The sequence below is a fragment of the Bufo bufo genome, chromosome 5 (genome assembly GCF_905171765.1).
Source record: "Bufo bufo chromosome 5, aBufBuf1.1, whole genome shotgun sequence".
Lineage (NCBI taxonomy): Eukaryota > Metazoa > Chordata > Amphibia > Anura > Bufonidae > Bufo > Bufo bufo.
This window is the reverse complement of record NC_053393.1, coordinates 416095770-416110097: the sequence shown is the minus strand read 5'-3', so window position 1 is coordinate 416110097 and position 14328 is coordinate 416095770. Positions and strand designations below refer to the sequence as shown.

Here is a 14328-nt window from a genome sequence, read left to right as displayed (position 1 = left end):
CGGTCTGAAAACAAGTGCGGTCAGCGGGAGCAGGCAGTTCCGAGAACAGCCCCTGGGGGCCTTCATCGGGCTGTTATCGGAAAAACAGAATGTCAGGTCTGCCTTCAGATTCCATAAGGAATTACTTTCTGAATAGTTTTGGATTTAGATATGAAAGAAATCGGCAACAAGTCCAGGAGTAAATCTTGAGCACAATTGTCAGATAAGTTGCAGATTTATACACCATTTAAAGGAGTTTTCCAGTAAGAAATCACTTTTTCCATGTGCCCAGTAGCCTGCCTCACCTATGTGCTCAGGTTCTGCTTGCTGGCTGCCGCTTGTCCATGTTGCAGTCCCTGGCTTTTTTACCTGCTTGGTTACGACAGTCGGCTACACCAGTGCAACCAGTGACTGGCTTCAGTAGTGGTATCCCCCAAGCAGCACATTACAGCTGAAGCCAGTTATTGGCTGCAGCAGCACAGGTTATTATGTCCATGTATGGCTGAAAGAAGGCAAGCCAGGGACCGGATGATGGACGAGTGGGAGGCGGCGTGCAGGATCGGAGCTGCAGGGATGAATCTTTCAGTAGGTGAGGCAGGAAACGTGGGTATCAGTAAAGTCGTTACCGGAAAGCCTCAAGATGATGCTCATACTGCAGGTATGAAGATCTGATCTGCACGTACACAACCCGCTTCATATAGATCTGCATTGGGAAATGACAAACCCTTTTCTTGTGTTGTGAAATCCGCAAAGTGCAGAAGGTTTGGAAGATGCAAGAGCCTCTCTCCGTGCGTTTTGCTCATTCACACGTCAGTGATTTCCATCAGTGATGAGCCAAAACCAGGTTTGGAGCCTCCACAGACATGAGGTTTAGGGCTCATGCACATGACCGTATGCCCTCCGAGACATAAGGTCCGTGAGCAGGCCATATGTCCCGGAGCAGCATACATCGTGCGCAAGGGAGCGCACATCATCATAGGTTACTACGATGCTGTGCGCATTGGGCTGCCTGTGGGGCTATTGTCCCGCACTCATAAGATTCTACGAGTGCAGGACAATAGTCCCGCGGGCGGCCCGATGTGCACAGCATCGTAGTAACCTTTAATGCTGTGTACTCCCGTGCGCACGATGTATACCGCTCCGGGACATATGGCCTGCTCACGGACCTTATGTCTCGGAGGGCATACGGTCGTGTGCATGAGCCCTAAGGGAAAGATCTGCACCTCTTCTGTGGTTAGAGCCGCACCTGGTTTTGGCTCAAAATCGCTGATGGAAATCTCTGACCAAACAGTGATGTGTTAATAAAGCATTAGGCCTCTTTCACACGAACGTAAGGGCTCCATGCCCGTGCTGCGGACCGCATACGGAGTGCTCCTGTGGTGTTCAGTTCCGCAGAAAGATAGAACTTGTTCTATCTTTTTGCGGAACGAACGGATCGCAAACCCCATTCAAGTGAATGGGTCTGCGATCCGCATGCGGCTGCCCCACGGTCGGTGCCCATGCATTGCGGATAGCAATTTGCAGTCCGGAGCACGGGCACGGAGCCCTTACGTTTGTGGGCAAGAGGCCTTAGTGTGGGACAGGCTGTGTCCACGCGGGACATAAAATACCACTGCAGATGAATTGCTTCGGGGTTTTAGCTGTAGATTTCACCCCCTCCACTGCAAAGGTGGAGATGCGCAGTATAAATTGGTGCGCCACATAATATCCAATCTGGACCGCAGGTCAATCTACGCCACTTGTTTTTTACGCAGCATGTGGCTGAGATTTCTTACAATCTCCACTTTCCTGAACCGTACAGTGCTGTGGCTGTGTCGCTCAGGTCTGCGGCTTATCTGCCACGTGTGAACGTACCCTTAAAGCTTGCGATATTGGTTTTAGCATTTTGTGCGGAAAGTTGACGAGAAAAAAGATAGTCGGGTCCATAAATATTGGGCCATGGACACAATTCTAACATTTTTGGCTCTATACACCACCACAATGGATTTGAAATGAAACGAACAAGATGCGCTTTACCTGCAGACTGTCAGCTTTAATTTGAGGGTATTTACATCCAAATCAGGTGAACGGTGTAGGAATTACAGCAGTTTGCATATGTATTTATTATTTTCTTTTTTTTTTTGCTGTCGTTTTTCTGAAGTTTGAATCCCAGTTGGAAGCCGCTTTTAACTTTGAATATCCCCGCTGTGCGTTTTCTCTTGAAATAGCTTGGCTGCTATATTTGCTATGTATAGAGTCTCCAAAAACGAAACCTTCTGAGAAAGTTCCTGTAATAACCATGAACCCCATGTTCCCAGTGCGTGTAATAACTAGGGGCCGGCTCCTTTTTTGGTATTTGCAGAAGTGAAAAGTTGAAAGCCTGCCATGTTCCCCAAATCTTGAGTGGTGTGTGCTGCAGAGAGCCGTCCCTCTGCTGGCAGTGGGTGGAGGCTGCACCATCACAAAGCCGTCACGTACTCTGCTCCACAGATCAGCTCTGCCCGGATTGCATTACACAGCTCCACGTCAAGGACATGCTCTGCACATAGGGCATCAGCATGGAGAGGAGCCGTGCCCGCAAGGATATGATCGCTGTGAGTATGTGTCTGTTCACACCTCTCCGTTCTCTAGTTCAGTGTGGTTTGTGCAGGTGAATGGATGGAGATATTCTAGCCTCCTGGTGGGGGTGGGAGTCCAGTAGTATTGTCATTTGTATAGAAAGCTCCTGCATAAATTCACTGGACAAAAGGGTCATTGGATTCAGGCATTTAGGTCTAAAAATCTAGGAAATGTTAATAAGAAAAGAATATGGCGACAAACTGTCACCGCCATCTAAATGTGCTGCAGTGACACTGATCCGCTTTAGGTTTAAGCTAAGCTGATTTCATGCCTGAAGGTAATCAGTTTACAGCTAAATGTCTGTCGTTCCGGACGCGGCATGCCTGTGACCCCCCCCCCCTTCACCTGCGGCACTGTTGTGGTGGAGCACGAGTGATGAGGGGAAGCCACATGTTTGGCTGCAGTCAGCGCTGTGCTCATTTTAGTGACTGCAGAAGCTTGTTAGTTGTTTGAAGTACAAAGAGAAAATGTCTCCATCCACTTCTACATTGCCGCCGTGCTACCTTTCACCTAAATGTGGCTTCATATACCTAACCAGGTGGAGATGCCCCCTTTAAGGGCTCATGCACACCACCGTTGGCTGGTTTGCGCTCCGCAAAACACTGATATCAGTTGTGTGCGTTCAGCTTTTTGAGGAACATCCTGCCCTTTGTAGATCTGACCCATCCTTGTACACAAAACATACAAGAATAGGACATTTTCAAATTATTAGATTTTTTTTTTTGGGGGGGGGGGGGGGGGGCGGAATGGACATGCAGACAGAGCACTGTGTGCTGTCTGCATCTTTTGCAGATCAGATGCGGTCAAAAACCACGCTTGTGTGCACGAGTCCTAAAGGGATTGTCCAGTTTCAGGAAGAAACCTAACACGTGATCCACTTGCAATAAAGAATGGGGTTGCCCTATTTCCGGAAGGAAGCGGATAGCACGTGTATATCATCCGCCTGCAGTAAAGAACCTGCGACATTCTGATGTACAGTGGGGCACATTTATCAAGCTCGTATTTATTAAATGTCACACAGCAGTGTGGGCGTATTATTAGTCTGACCTCCTAGTGGTTCATATTCACTAAGGCCCCTTTCACACGGGCGAGTATTCCGCGTGTATACGATGCGTGAGTTGAACGCATTGCACCCGCACTGAATACTGACCCATTCATTTCTATGGGGCTGTTCACATGATCGGTGATTTTCACGCATCACTTGTGCGTTGCGTGAAAATCGCAGCATGCTCTATATTCTCTAGCATGCTATATTTCATGCAACGCAGGCCCCATAGAAGTGAATGGGGTTGCGTGAAAATCGCAAGCATCCGCAAGCAAGTGCGGATGCGGTGCGATTTTCACGCACGGTTGCTAGGAGACGATCGGGATGGAGACCCGATCATTATTATTTTCCCTTATAACCATGTTATACAGAATGTAGTAAAATAGCGCTGGAGGGGTTAAAAAAACCACATGATCCATCACCATGGTGAAAGATCATGTGATGGATCATGTGATGACCGGAGTGACGTCACCACAGGTCCTTTTCCTGCACACAGCAAAGAAGAAGACAGAAGAGAAGCCGGGCTGCGCGATCAAGTGGATTAAGGTGAGTTAAATTATTATTTATTTTTTAACCCCTCCAGCGCTATTTTACTATGCATTCTGTATTCAGAAAGCTATTATTTTCCCTTCTAGCCATGATACAGTCTACAGAACACCGATCCAAAGCCCGAACTTCTGTGAAGAAGTTCGGGTTGGGGTACCAAACATGCGCGATTTTTCTCACGCGAGTGCAAAACGCATTACAATGTTTTGCACTCGTGCGGAAAAATCGTGTGTGTTCCCGCAATGCACCCGCACTTTTTCCCGCAACGCCTGTGTGAAAGAGGCCTAAGGGTACTTTCACACTGAAATCTGGTAAAGGGTCTCAATACCAGAAAAAAACGCATCAGTTTTGTCCTAATTCATTCTGAATGGAAAGCAATCCGTTTAGGATGCATCAGGATGTCTTCAGTTCCATCCCTTGTGCGGTATTTGACCGGACAAAATATCACAGCTTGCTGCAGTATTTTTTCCGCCCAAAATTCCAGTCTGCGTATCCGTCGGGAAATAGGAGGATCTGGTTTCGCTTTTGATCTTTGAAAAAAATGTAAATACCGGATGAGACGGATCCGGTATTTCACCGGATCCGTCTAAGGGATGCGGGAAAAAAAGGATATTAGTTTGCATACTGTTTGCTGGATTCCAACAACGCTAGTGTGAAAGTAGTCTATGGGTACTTTCACACTAGCGGCAGGACGGATCCGACAGGCTGTTCACCCTGTCGGATCCGTCCTTTATCACTCAAAACTAAAACTGTCCAAAAAAAATAATAATAAATGGAGTGGGTGTAAAAAAAAAAAAAAAAAAAGCACCTACATAAATAGATTTTTAAAAAAAATGCACAAAATTAAACAACTCCTGAATTGATCAAAAAATTCTAAATGGTGGAATGAAGCACAAAGGCCTCCAAAACCCGCAGCAACAATTGACATTCTGTCCATCGAAAACAGTCGGCTCAGGGCGGGTTACACTGCGGATTGTCTATAGTGTGTGGATGAGAATTCAAAAATGTAATCTACTTTGCCTGTACTATAAATTCTTCAGGAATTTCCATTGCAGAGACTCCACAGCATATACCCCATGTGTGAACGTGCCTGTAAGTGGCCACAAAATACAGTGCTATTGCATATAATGTGCCTGTACAGTACCGGTTAGGTCCAGTAATGCTGCTAATCTAATGTAGTCTATATGTCAGACATAAGAAAAATACCTAATAGTCCTCTGACATCAAGAAGCTTTCTTAGCAATTCACTGACGCATCCCTGTGTGGGCTGCGTGGGTCATATCCGTGTACCCAGGGTATGATGGGATTTGTTCACTGGCATGCCGGCAGTACAGACAGTGCCAGCTGCGTGGAGTGCACGATAAAAGATGATCTGTTTTACGTGTTGGAACTGATTTTTTTTATTCTTTAATAATTTCAAAAAGTAAAGACTGTAAAAGTAATGCAGTCACCACTAATAGATTTAGAAATATAAGGGTTCATGCACACGAGCGTACTTGCTCAGTGCCAATGCAGCGGTCCGCAATGCCTGGGCATCGGCGGTGTTCACGCCGCAGATGTGGACCCATTGACTTGAATGGATCCGCGATCTGCAACATACGGCCAAGTAATAGGACATGTCCTACTGTACATTTTTGCAATGCAAAGACTCAGATCAGAAGCGCTTCGTAGTGCAATACAGGCAGCAAGTACGCTCGTGTGCATGAGCCCTAAAATGGGTAAATCATTCAACTCTTAGGCCCCTTTCACACGGGCGTTGCAGATTGGGGCCGGATGCGTTCAGGGAAAATGGTGCAATTTTTGACACTAAAACAAGTCAGTTTTCACTGCGATTACGTTCCATTTTTGCGTTTTCTGCGCGGGTGCAAAACATTGTAATCGGTAACAAGTGGGAGGCACATATGCAAACTGCTGTAATTCCTACACCGTTCACCTGATTTGGATGGAAATACCCTCAAATTAAAGCTGACAGTCTGCAGGTAAAGCACAACTTGTTCGTTTCATTTCAAATCCATTGTGGTGGTGTATAGAGCCAAAAATGTTAGAATTGTGTGGATGGCCCTGACTGTATACTGTGAGCAAAGGGTTCCAAAGTGGAAGCAGCAAAAGGCTTCAGCGATGTCTGCCTAAACCTTCAGGGGTTGGGAAAGGAATGGGGAGTAGTAGGATAGGGATGAATAAAGAAGACGAGAGAGGAGAAAAAAATTTGGAGTCCTATGAAGCTAGAGTAAATAGAAATTCAGCTGACCCCTGAAAACAATTCGGTGGTGCCAGGTGAGCATATGTACCTTTCAGTGAGGTTCTCCATTCAAGATCTCCTGTATTTTAGGGAACCGTAAGGCTACGGATGGAGGTGTGGTCCGTCTCCACAGAGATGGGATACATGGTTCTTGCGTTGACCACATAACGCCAGTATGTAGGGGGTTGTTTTAGGCATCACATGATTTGTCAATTTGGAAGTAATCCGCCTAAGGCTACTTTCACACTGGCGTTTCTGGGTCCGCTTGGGAGATCCGTTTCAGGGCTCTCACAATCTGCCCAAAACGGATCAGTTCAGCCCCAATGCATTCTGAATGGATGCGTTCGGAATACATCAGTTTGGTTGCGTTTGGTCTCCGTTGCGCTTTTGAGGTGGACACTAAAACACAGCTTGCAGCGTTTTGGTGTCCGTCTGACAATGCAGAGCCAAATGGATCCGTCCTAACTTACAAAGTAAGTCAATGGGGACGGATCCGTTTCACTGACACAATATGGTGCAATTGAAAACTGATCCATCCCCCATTTACTTTCAATTTGTCAAGACAGATCCGTTATTAACGGATACAAGCATTTGCATTATAGGTGCGGATCCGTCTGTGCAGATACAAGACTGATCCGCACCAAACGCGAGTGTGAAAGTAGCCTAAGGCTACATGCACACAACCGTTGTGTGTTTTTTGCGGTCCGCAAAACACGGATGGCATTCGTGTGCACGGAACGGCACGGACAGCCTTTAATATAACTGCATATTCTTGTCCGCAAAACGCGGACAAGAATAGGACAGGTTATATTTTTTTTTTTTTGCGGACCACGGAACGGAGCAACAGATGTTGACAGCACACGGAGTGCTGTCCGCATCTTTTGCATCCCCATTGAAGTGAATGGGTCCGTATCTGAGCCGCCAAAACTGCAGCTCGGATGCAGACCAAAACAACGGCCGTGTGCATGAGGCCTAAGTGTGACCAGAAACTGGACAACACAGGACACTCCCAGAACATTTGAAGGATAGTTCTTTGATGGCTACTACACCTCCAACACAGAGGAAAGATGGCCGTTCTAGGAAAATGTACCTTGGATGGCTCCCTATACCATCTAGAGTATCTTGGAAACCTGCCTCCTGTACCCTACTTGCGATGGAGGATTTATGTGTCAAGATGTAGAGACTGTCCCTTTGTTGAGTTGAGCGAGGTTTAGGTCCCTCTCCCAGTTAGGCCTCTTTCACACAACTTTTTTATTTGATTTTTTTCGTTCACGGGGCGTTTTTTGCGTTCCGTATACGGAACCATTCTTTTCAATGGTTCTGCCAAAAAAGCGGAATGTACTCCATATGCATTCCGTTTCTGTTTTTCCGTTCCATTGAAAGCTAGCAATAATGTCCTATTGCCCGCAAATCACGTTCCGTGGCTCCATTCAAGTCAAGGGGTCCGCAAAAAATGGAACACATGCGGAAATGCATCCGTATGTCTTCATATCTGTTCCGTTTTTGCAGAACCATCTATTGAAAAAGTTATGCCCAGCCCAATTTTTTCTATGTAATTACTGTATATGCCATATGGAAAAAACGGAACAGAAACTGAAACACAACGGAAACAAAAAACAGAACAATGGCTCCGTGAAAAACGGACCGCAAAACACTGAAAAAGCCATACGTCATGTGAAAGAGGCCTTAAGCAGATAGGAGTGAGAGAGAATCTCAGTTGGGGAGTTTTATAAGCAGTATAACAGAGTGCGTGGCACAATATGCCCGTGGGGTGACAGCCGCACCATATTCTGAGGGAGGGACATTAAGTGTCTAAGTTCTTGCATTTGCCAATCTGCGATGTTCTGAAGCAACTGCGAGCATTTGAGAGAAAATACAGTTCCTGCAGGTGAGCCCGAAATCTATTATCCATTGCCTGAAGGACTCCTACTTCATACCTGAGGGAACACAGGGTTCCTCAAAATAGGAAACGTAGGGGATGGGGAAAGGGAGAGATGTCTATTTGAATTTCTTCTTTAGTTTTTTTAGGCCTAGTGATGGTCTGTTTGACTTCCATTGAGAGCTCCCTTCACCGTATGTTGTAGGTTCTTCAACACCTGGCATCACCCAAGACCTTTTACCTGCTTAATTGATGATGGGTTAACAAGGGAATAGCCCATGCAGCCTATTAAATAGCTTTTGAGATAATTGTCCAATTACCTTTTGGTCCCTTGAAAAAGAGGCAGCTGCATATTAGAGAGAGTTCACATCTCCGTTTCGTTTTCCGCTCTTCTGATCTGTCAGAACAACATGGGGGAAAAAACAGATCCTGTGCATTAGTTATGCACATTTGGCATCCGTTTGAGCCATTTCTGTCTGAGATCTTGGACTGGAAAAAAAAGGTACAGCTTGCAGGACTTTTTTTCCCCGTCTAAAAAAAACGGATCGTAGTGTGTGTTTTTTTTTTTTTTTTTTTTTTTCTGTTCTTCTGACAGATTAAAGAGATGTAATTCCTAAAACCTTCCTCCAGTTAGGATGGGAATACCCTGAAATTACAGTGTCTGCCCTTTAAGCCCATATTGACAATATATCTTGAATGTTTTGCTAAAATGCCAAATATTACTGGACCTAACTGTATATTTAGGAGAACATTCTCCTTGAAGGCGGGTTGTCTTGAGCTTTTTTATTTTATTTATTTTTTTAGAAATAGTAGGGACACTTTTATATTTAAAAAAAAAAAAAAAGTAATTTACTTGCCATCCCGAGCCCTGCCATGCTGTTATCCTCTCTGCCAATGCAGCAGAGACTTCATATCTTGGCTGCAGCGTTGATGTGTGGTATACGGGGCTGTCACCGCTGCTTTTTAAACCACAAAGTCCAGCAGGGGGATGCAGTGGAGCTTGGGATGGAAACCATTACTTAATATATTCTAACACACATCTTGAACAACTCAATTTACGCACTTAGTCTGTAGGCGTATATATATAATTTATAATAGTATTTTTCTTTTTTTAATCTGCCGTCCGGGCAGCAGCACATGTGACAGATGACGGGCAGGCGTTCCCTGGTTTCCCAGTTAATAAACTTGACATCTGTGTTTATTTTTCCGATTTTTCTTTTCAGCCTGTAAAATGATGGAAGTGACATTTGCAGCTTAGATAGCCGTGTGTCCTACTGGTAAGGATTAGAGGGTCATCCTGAGCTTGGCCCACACACCGCGCATGGCTGTAGGTGTAAAGCTGCTGCATGAAAGCTCTGCTTGGGTTTCTTCACTTTTACCCTCCATGAGGTCATTGTTAGGAAAGCTACAATTACATGACCTCCGACAGAGTCTAAACTTGTGTGAAGTTGTATCTGCCCCCAGTTTTGATGAACCCTTTCCTCTCTGTTTATTTTCAGCGGCTTTGGTAGAGCTAACCCTGTCCTCGTCAATCAGTGTTAATAACAGATGTATTTTTAGCCAGGTGTGTGGGGGGGGGTTCACAGACAAGAATACTGCTGGTTCCTAGAATTTGGTATGGGGGCTGTGGGATTACTTGTATTTTATCAATCATCAACGCAAAATACAAGCCTAGAGAAAGTAGCTCCAGTCACTGTGTGATGAAGCCCAATAGAAGTCAATGTTGGTCACTAGAGATGAGCGAAGTTTTGAAAAAATTCTATACGGCAGCTTTGCCAAAGTTTGACAAGAAATCCAGTTTGTGACAAATTAATTTGTCACAAATCGCTGTGTTAAAACGCTATTCAGCCTATCAATCAATGGGACCATTTTTAGTGGCCACTTAGAAGTGCACCCGTCTAACAGCTGTTAAAACTGTAATATGCTAGTGCAATATGGCCTTTTGGGTTAAAAATAAAATAAAATACCTCATTCGCTTGAGGCAGTCCGCTCCTCTCGAGTGAAAAAGACCTGCCGAAAGACCTGCTCTGAGCGTGAGGATGTCACCTCGCTCTCCTAGCATGATCACATGGTGACCGGTGGGTCCGCTTCTGTGATGGGGAGTGCACATAGCCAGTGTCTTTTTATATTGAGGACCGGCGGTATGCGGTCAACAATACAGGCGCGGACGGCATGAGGTCATTAGCCTGATCATCTGAAGACACTACCTGCACACAGTACCACCAAGTACTGTTAAGGGGTCGTTCACATGACTGATTTTGAAAACACGCGGAATCTGCAACGGTTTTCTGCACTGTTTTAGCGCGGGTTTTTTCAGCTTCCCATCCATTTCAATTTGAGAATCGGCACAGGTTCCGCTCCAAGACGGAGCATACTTCTGCTTTTTTTTTTCGGTGTGGGGGAAAAAAAGCAAGTTCTGCCTCCCATTTGAAATGAATGGAAGGCTTTTTAGAGATTTTTTGTGTAGAAAACGGCCCCAAAAAACATCGAGTGAACTGAAAGGGTAAATACCCTAAACGCAGGACTCCTGTAGAGCGCTGTTCCCAAATGCAGGGGCCGCTGAGGGCGATCTGTCTACTCTTACGTCTTTCTGTATATAGATTCCTGGTAACGGTAATCTAAATGGCTCCTTAGATCACGGTGATCAGTAACATGTACACGGTGACCGAAAGGAACACGCTGATCAGGTGTTCCCTGCTAACATGACTCCCAACCGTGTGCAATAAATAACCGTCAAACATTGTCCGTGCGGCTTCATTCCGTGTCTAGGACCCTGACTGAAACAGCAAGGTGATGACTAGAGTCTATGGGCTCCGAAGGTGAAGAGGTCACGTGACGGAGACAGGTGGTGGGAAACCTAGCAGTGTTGTGATTTCGGGGCCTGTGGGACTTTTTCTTTTTTAATTCTATTAAATCCTATTATGTCTCATGTGTTAGGATTAGGCGTTATGCACACGACCGTATGTGTTTTGCAGTCTGCAAAACACGTATACTGGCTGGGTGCATGCCGCAATTTTTTTTCTTTTTCCCTTCAATAGAAATGTCCTATCCTTGTCCGTAAAGTGGACAAGTATACAACATGTTCTATCTTTTTTGAAGGACAGCGGCACGAGCATACGGATGCATACAAATTGTTCTGCATACAAATTGTTCCAAATTCGATCCGCAAAAAATGTGGATCTGATGCGTAAAAAAATACAGGAATCTGCATGAGCCCTAAGGTTTAGATCACATGAATTCTGAAAATAATTTGTGGACAGGGCTGGATTCTCTTAGGAACCCATAGATTCTATGGGTCCACCACCTGGGAACCCCTGTACTAGTGGTGGTAAGGGGGGGGGTCCTAGCCGTCAGACGTTTGTCACCTATCCTGTTGAAGGGGTTGATGAAGGTTGTTTTTGTAGTAATGGAGTGGCAAATACAAGCACACATGAGCTTCATTCTAGCTGCAGAAGGTTAGACCCGCGTCGCACTGTGAGGTGCCTCCATCCTGCGTCATGCTGTAACCTCGGGTTGCCAACAGAGACCGTTACAGTTCTGCTTTGTTATTGTGCTTGGAGAAGAGTAGGGATGTTATCATGTGCCAGTTATGAATGGTCTCATTCTCTGCGTCTGGAGATACTTTGTGATTGCCAGTGGTTTATTCCTGGATCGTCTCCTGCGTTCCATTTAGTTAACAGCAATGTAACATAACCTGAAGATCTGCAAGGGCATGCCCGTCCGTAACGTGATCTAAACATGCAGCCCCCACGTGAATGGAGGGTTCTGCTTGAAACTGAGCACAGGCATTACCACTATCCATTTATTGTTCTATTTTATTTTAGGAAAGCTCAAAATGCAAGTACAGTATACATCAGTAAATGTGTTATAGTTTAGGAATTTAGAAGTATTTTATACTAGAATTGTCCCCGACAAGAATCCTTACATTTTTTTTAATTATTAAAAGGGAATGATTCCCTGGCTGGTAATGAGATTCCTTTGCCAAGTGAAAGCTATATGCTCTGCCCGGGACTTTCCTGTTAAACTAGATCACGGGCAGCCATGTTCCCATTCTGAATGCATTAATGAACTATTCTGGTTTCATGATATTGATGATCTATCCTCAGAATGGGTCATCAATTTCAGATAAATGGAGATCTGACGGATCAGCTGTTTGAAGGGGATGCAGCGCTAGTGCGAGGGCTGCCGCCTCCTCAGTGTTTACCTGCATGCCGTCTTTGTGGTGGCGGTACCGTGTAATTACAGCCGTTTCTTTCATTCAAGTGAATGAGACAGGAAGCTGTAATTACCCTGTACCGCCACTAAGAAGTAAAGAGCTGATCAGTGGGGGTGTCGAGAGTCGGAATTCCACAGATCTAAAATTGATGACCTTTTCATAGGATAGATAATCAATATCATCAAACCACTGTAATATGGAGTTGCAGCTAAAACAGCTTCCACTCTTCTGGGAAGGTTTCCTACGAGATTTTGGTGTCTGGGATTTGTTACCCATTTATTCAGAAGAGCATTTGTGAGGTTAGACTTTGACATATGAGGCCCTGGCTCATAATCAACATTCTAGTTCATCTCAAAGGTGTTTGAGGGCCAGTCAAATTCTTCCACAACAATTTCACCCAACCACACTTTTATGGACCTTACTTTGTGCCCTGGGGCAGAAGGGTCCTTCTTTAGGGTACATTCACACGACCGTATAATTTTATCCGCATCCGTTCCGCATTTTGCGGAATAGATGCGGATCCATTCATTTCTATGGGTGAATAAAATGTGCGGACAACGTTCAGTATGTTGTCCGCATCCGTGTTTCCGCATTTCTAGTCCGCAAAAATATGAAGCTTGTCCTACTATTGTTCGCACAGATCGGTCCGCAGCCCCATTCAAGTCAAAGCATCCGCAAATTGCGGATGACATACAAAATGGTTTCCAAATGTCATCCGTTTTTTGCGGATCAGTTTCCGTATTTTTGAAGGCTTTAGGCTTCGTTTACATCAGCGTTCAGACTTTCCGTTCTCCTACTCAGTTATAGGGGCAGGAAAAACGGAAAGGACTGATTCGGCACATAACTGAGCCGAACGGAGCCTACGGACCCCATAGACCCCCACAGACTATAATGGGGTCCGTTCAGTTTACGCTCAGAAGATGATTTTAGAGCAGAGACAAAAATAGTGCGTGCAGGATTTTTATCTCCGCTTCAAAAATCTTCCTCTGGGCGGAAACCTAACAGACCCCATTATAGTCTATGGAGTCCGTAGGCTTCGTTCCACTCAGTTATGTGCCGAATCTACCCTTTCTGTTTTTTCTGCCCCTATAACGGCGTAGGAGAACGGAAAGGCTGAACGCTGATGTTAACTTAGCCTAAATGATTCTTCTTTCTTTCTTTCTTTCTTTCTTTCTTTCTTTCTTTTTTCCTTTCATTTTTTGCGGACCGTAAAAAACGGAAGACATACGGAACACAAACGGAAGTCATTTGTCCGCAAAATGCAGAAACATGGACCGCAAAACGGGAAGGATTACACATGGTCGTGTGAATGTACCCTTAAAGAGGACCTTTCACTAGAATAAAACATCTAAACTAACTATTCAGACAAATAGAGCGGCGCCCAGGGATCTCCCTGCACTTACTGTTATACCTGGGTGCCGCTCCGTTCTCCCGTTATAGCCTCCGGTATCTTCATAGTTAGGCTCCACCCAGGGGAACCTGCCGGCGTCTCATTCTCCCATGCTGTAGCGCTGGCCAATCGCAGCGCTCAGCTCATAGCCTGAGAGTAAAAAAAAGCCTCTCAGGCTATGAGCTGAGCGCTGCGATTGGCCAGCGCTACAGCCTGGGAGAATGAGACGCCGGCAGGTTCCCCTGGGTGGAGCCTATACCGGGCAAACTTAGTTAGTTTAGATGTTTTATTCTAGTGAAAGGTATTCTTTAAACTGTTCCCACAAAGTTGGAAGCATACAGTTGTCCATAATGTCTTTGTATGTTGAAACATTAGGATTTCCCTTCAGAAGAACTAAGTGGTCTTGGCCAACCCCTTAGCATTTTTCTTCCTGTAC

At 45.2% G+C, this 14328-nt stretch overlaps 1 protein-coding gene across 9 annotated transcripts in view; it reads left to right on the top strand.

The window, feature by feature from the left end:
* The window catches only part of SLC4A7 (solute carrier family 4 member 7), a 154640-nt gene that overhangs the window by 38131 nt on the left and 102181 nt on the right, over positions 1-14328 (top strand). Inside the window, exon 1 of one of the 9 annotated variants that reach the window (XM_040433228.1) lies at positions 2433-2552. The exons of the other annotated variants lie outside the window; for them this stretch is intronic. Within the exon in view, the coding sequence (XP_040289162.1) occupies positions 2517-2552 (36 nt within the window). The 5' untranslated portion in view covers positions 2433-2516. Of the gene's footprint in view, positions 1-2432; positions 2553-14328 lie in introns of those variants that run through there. 9 annotated transcript variants of the gene reach the window in all.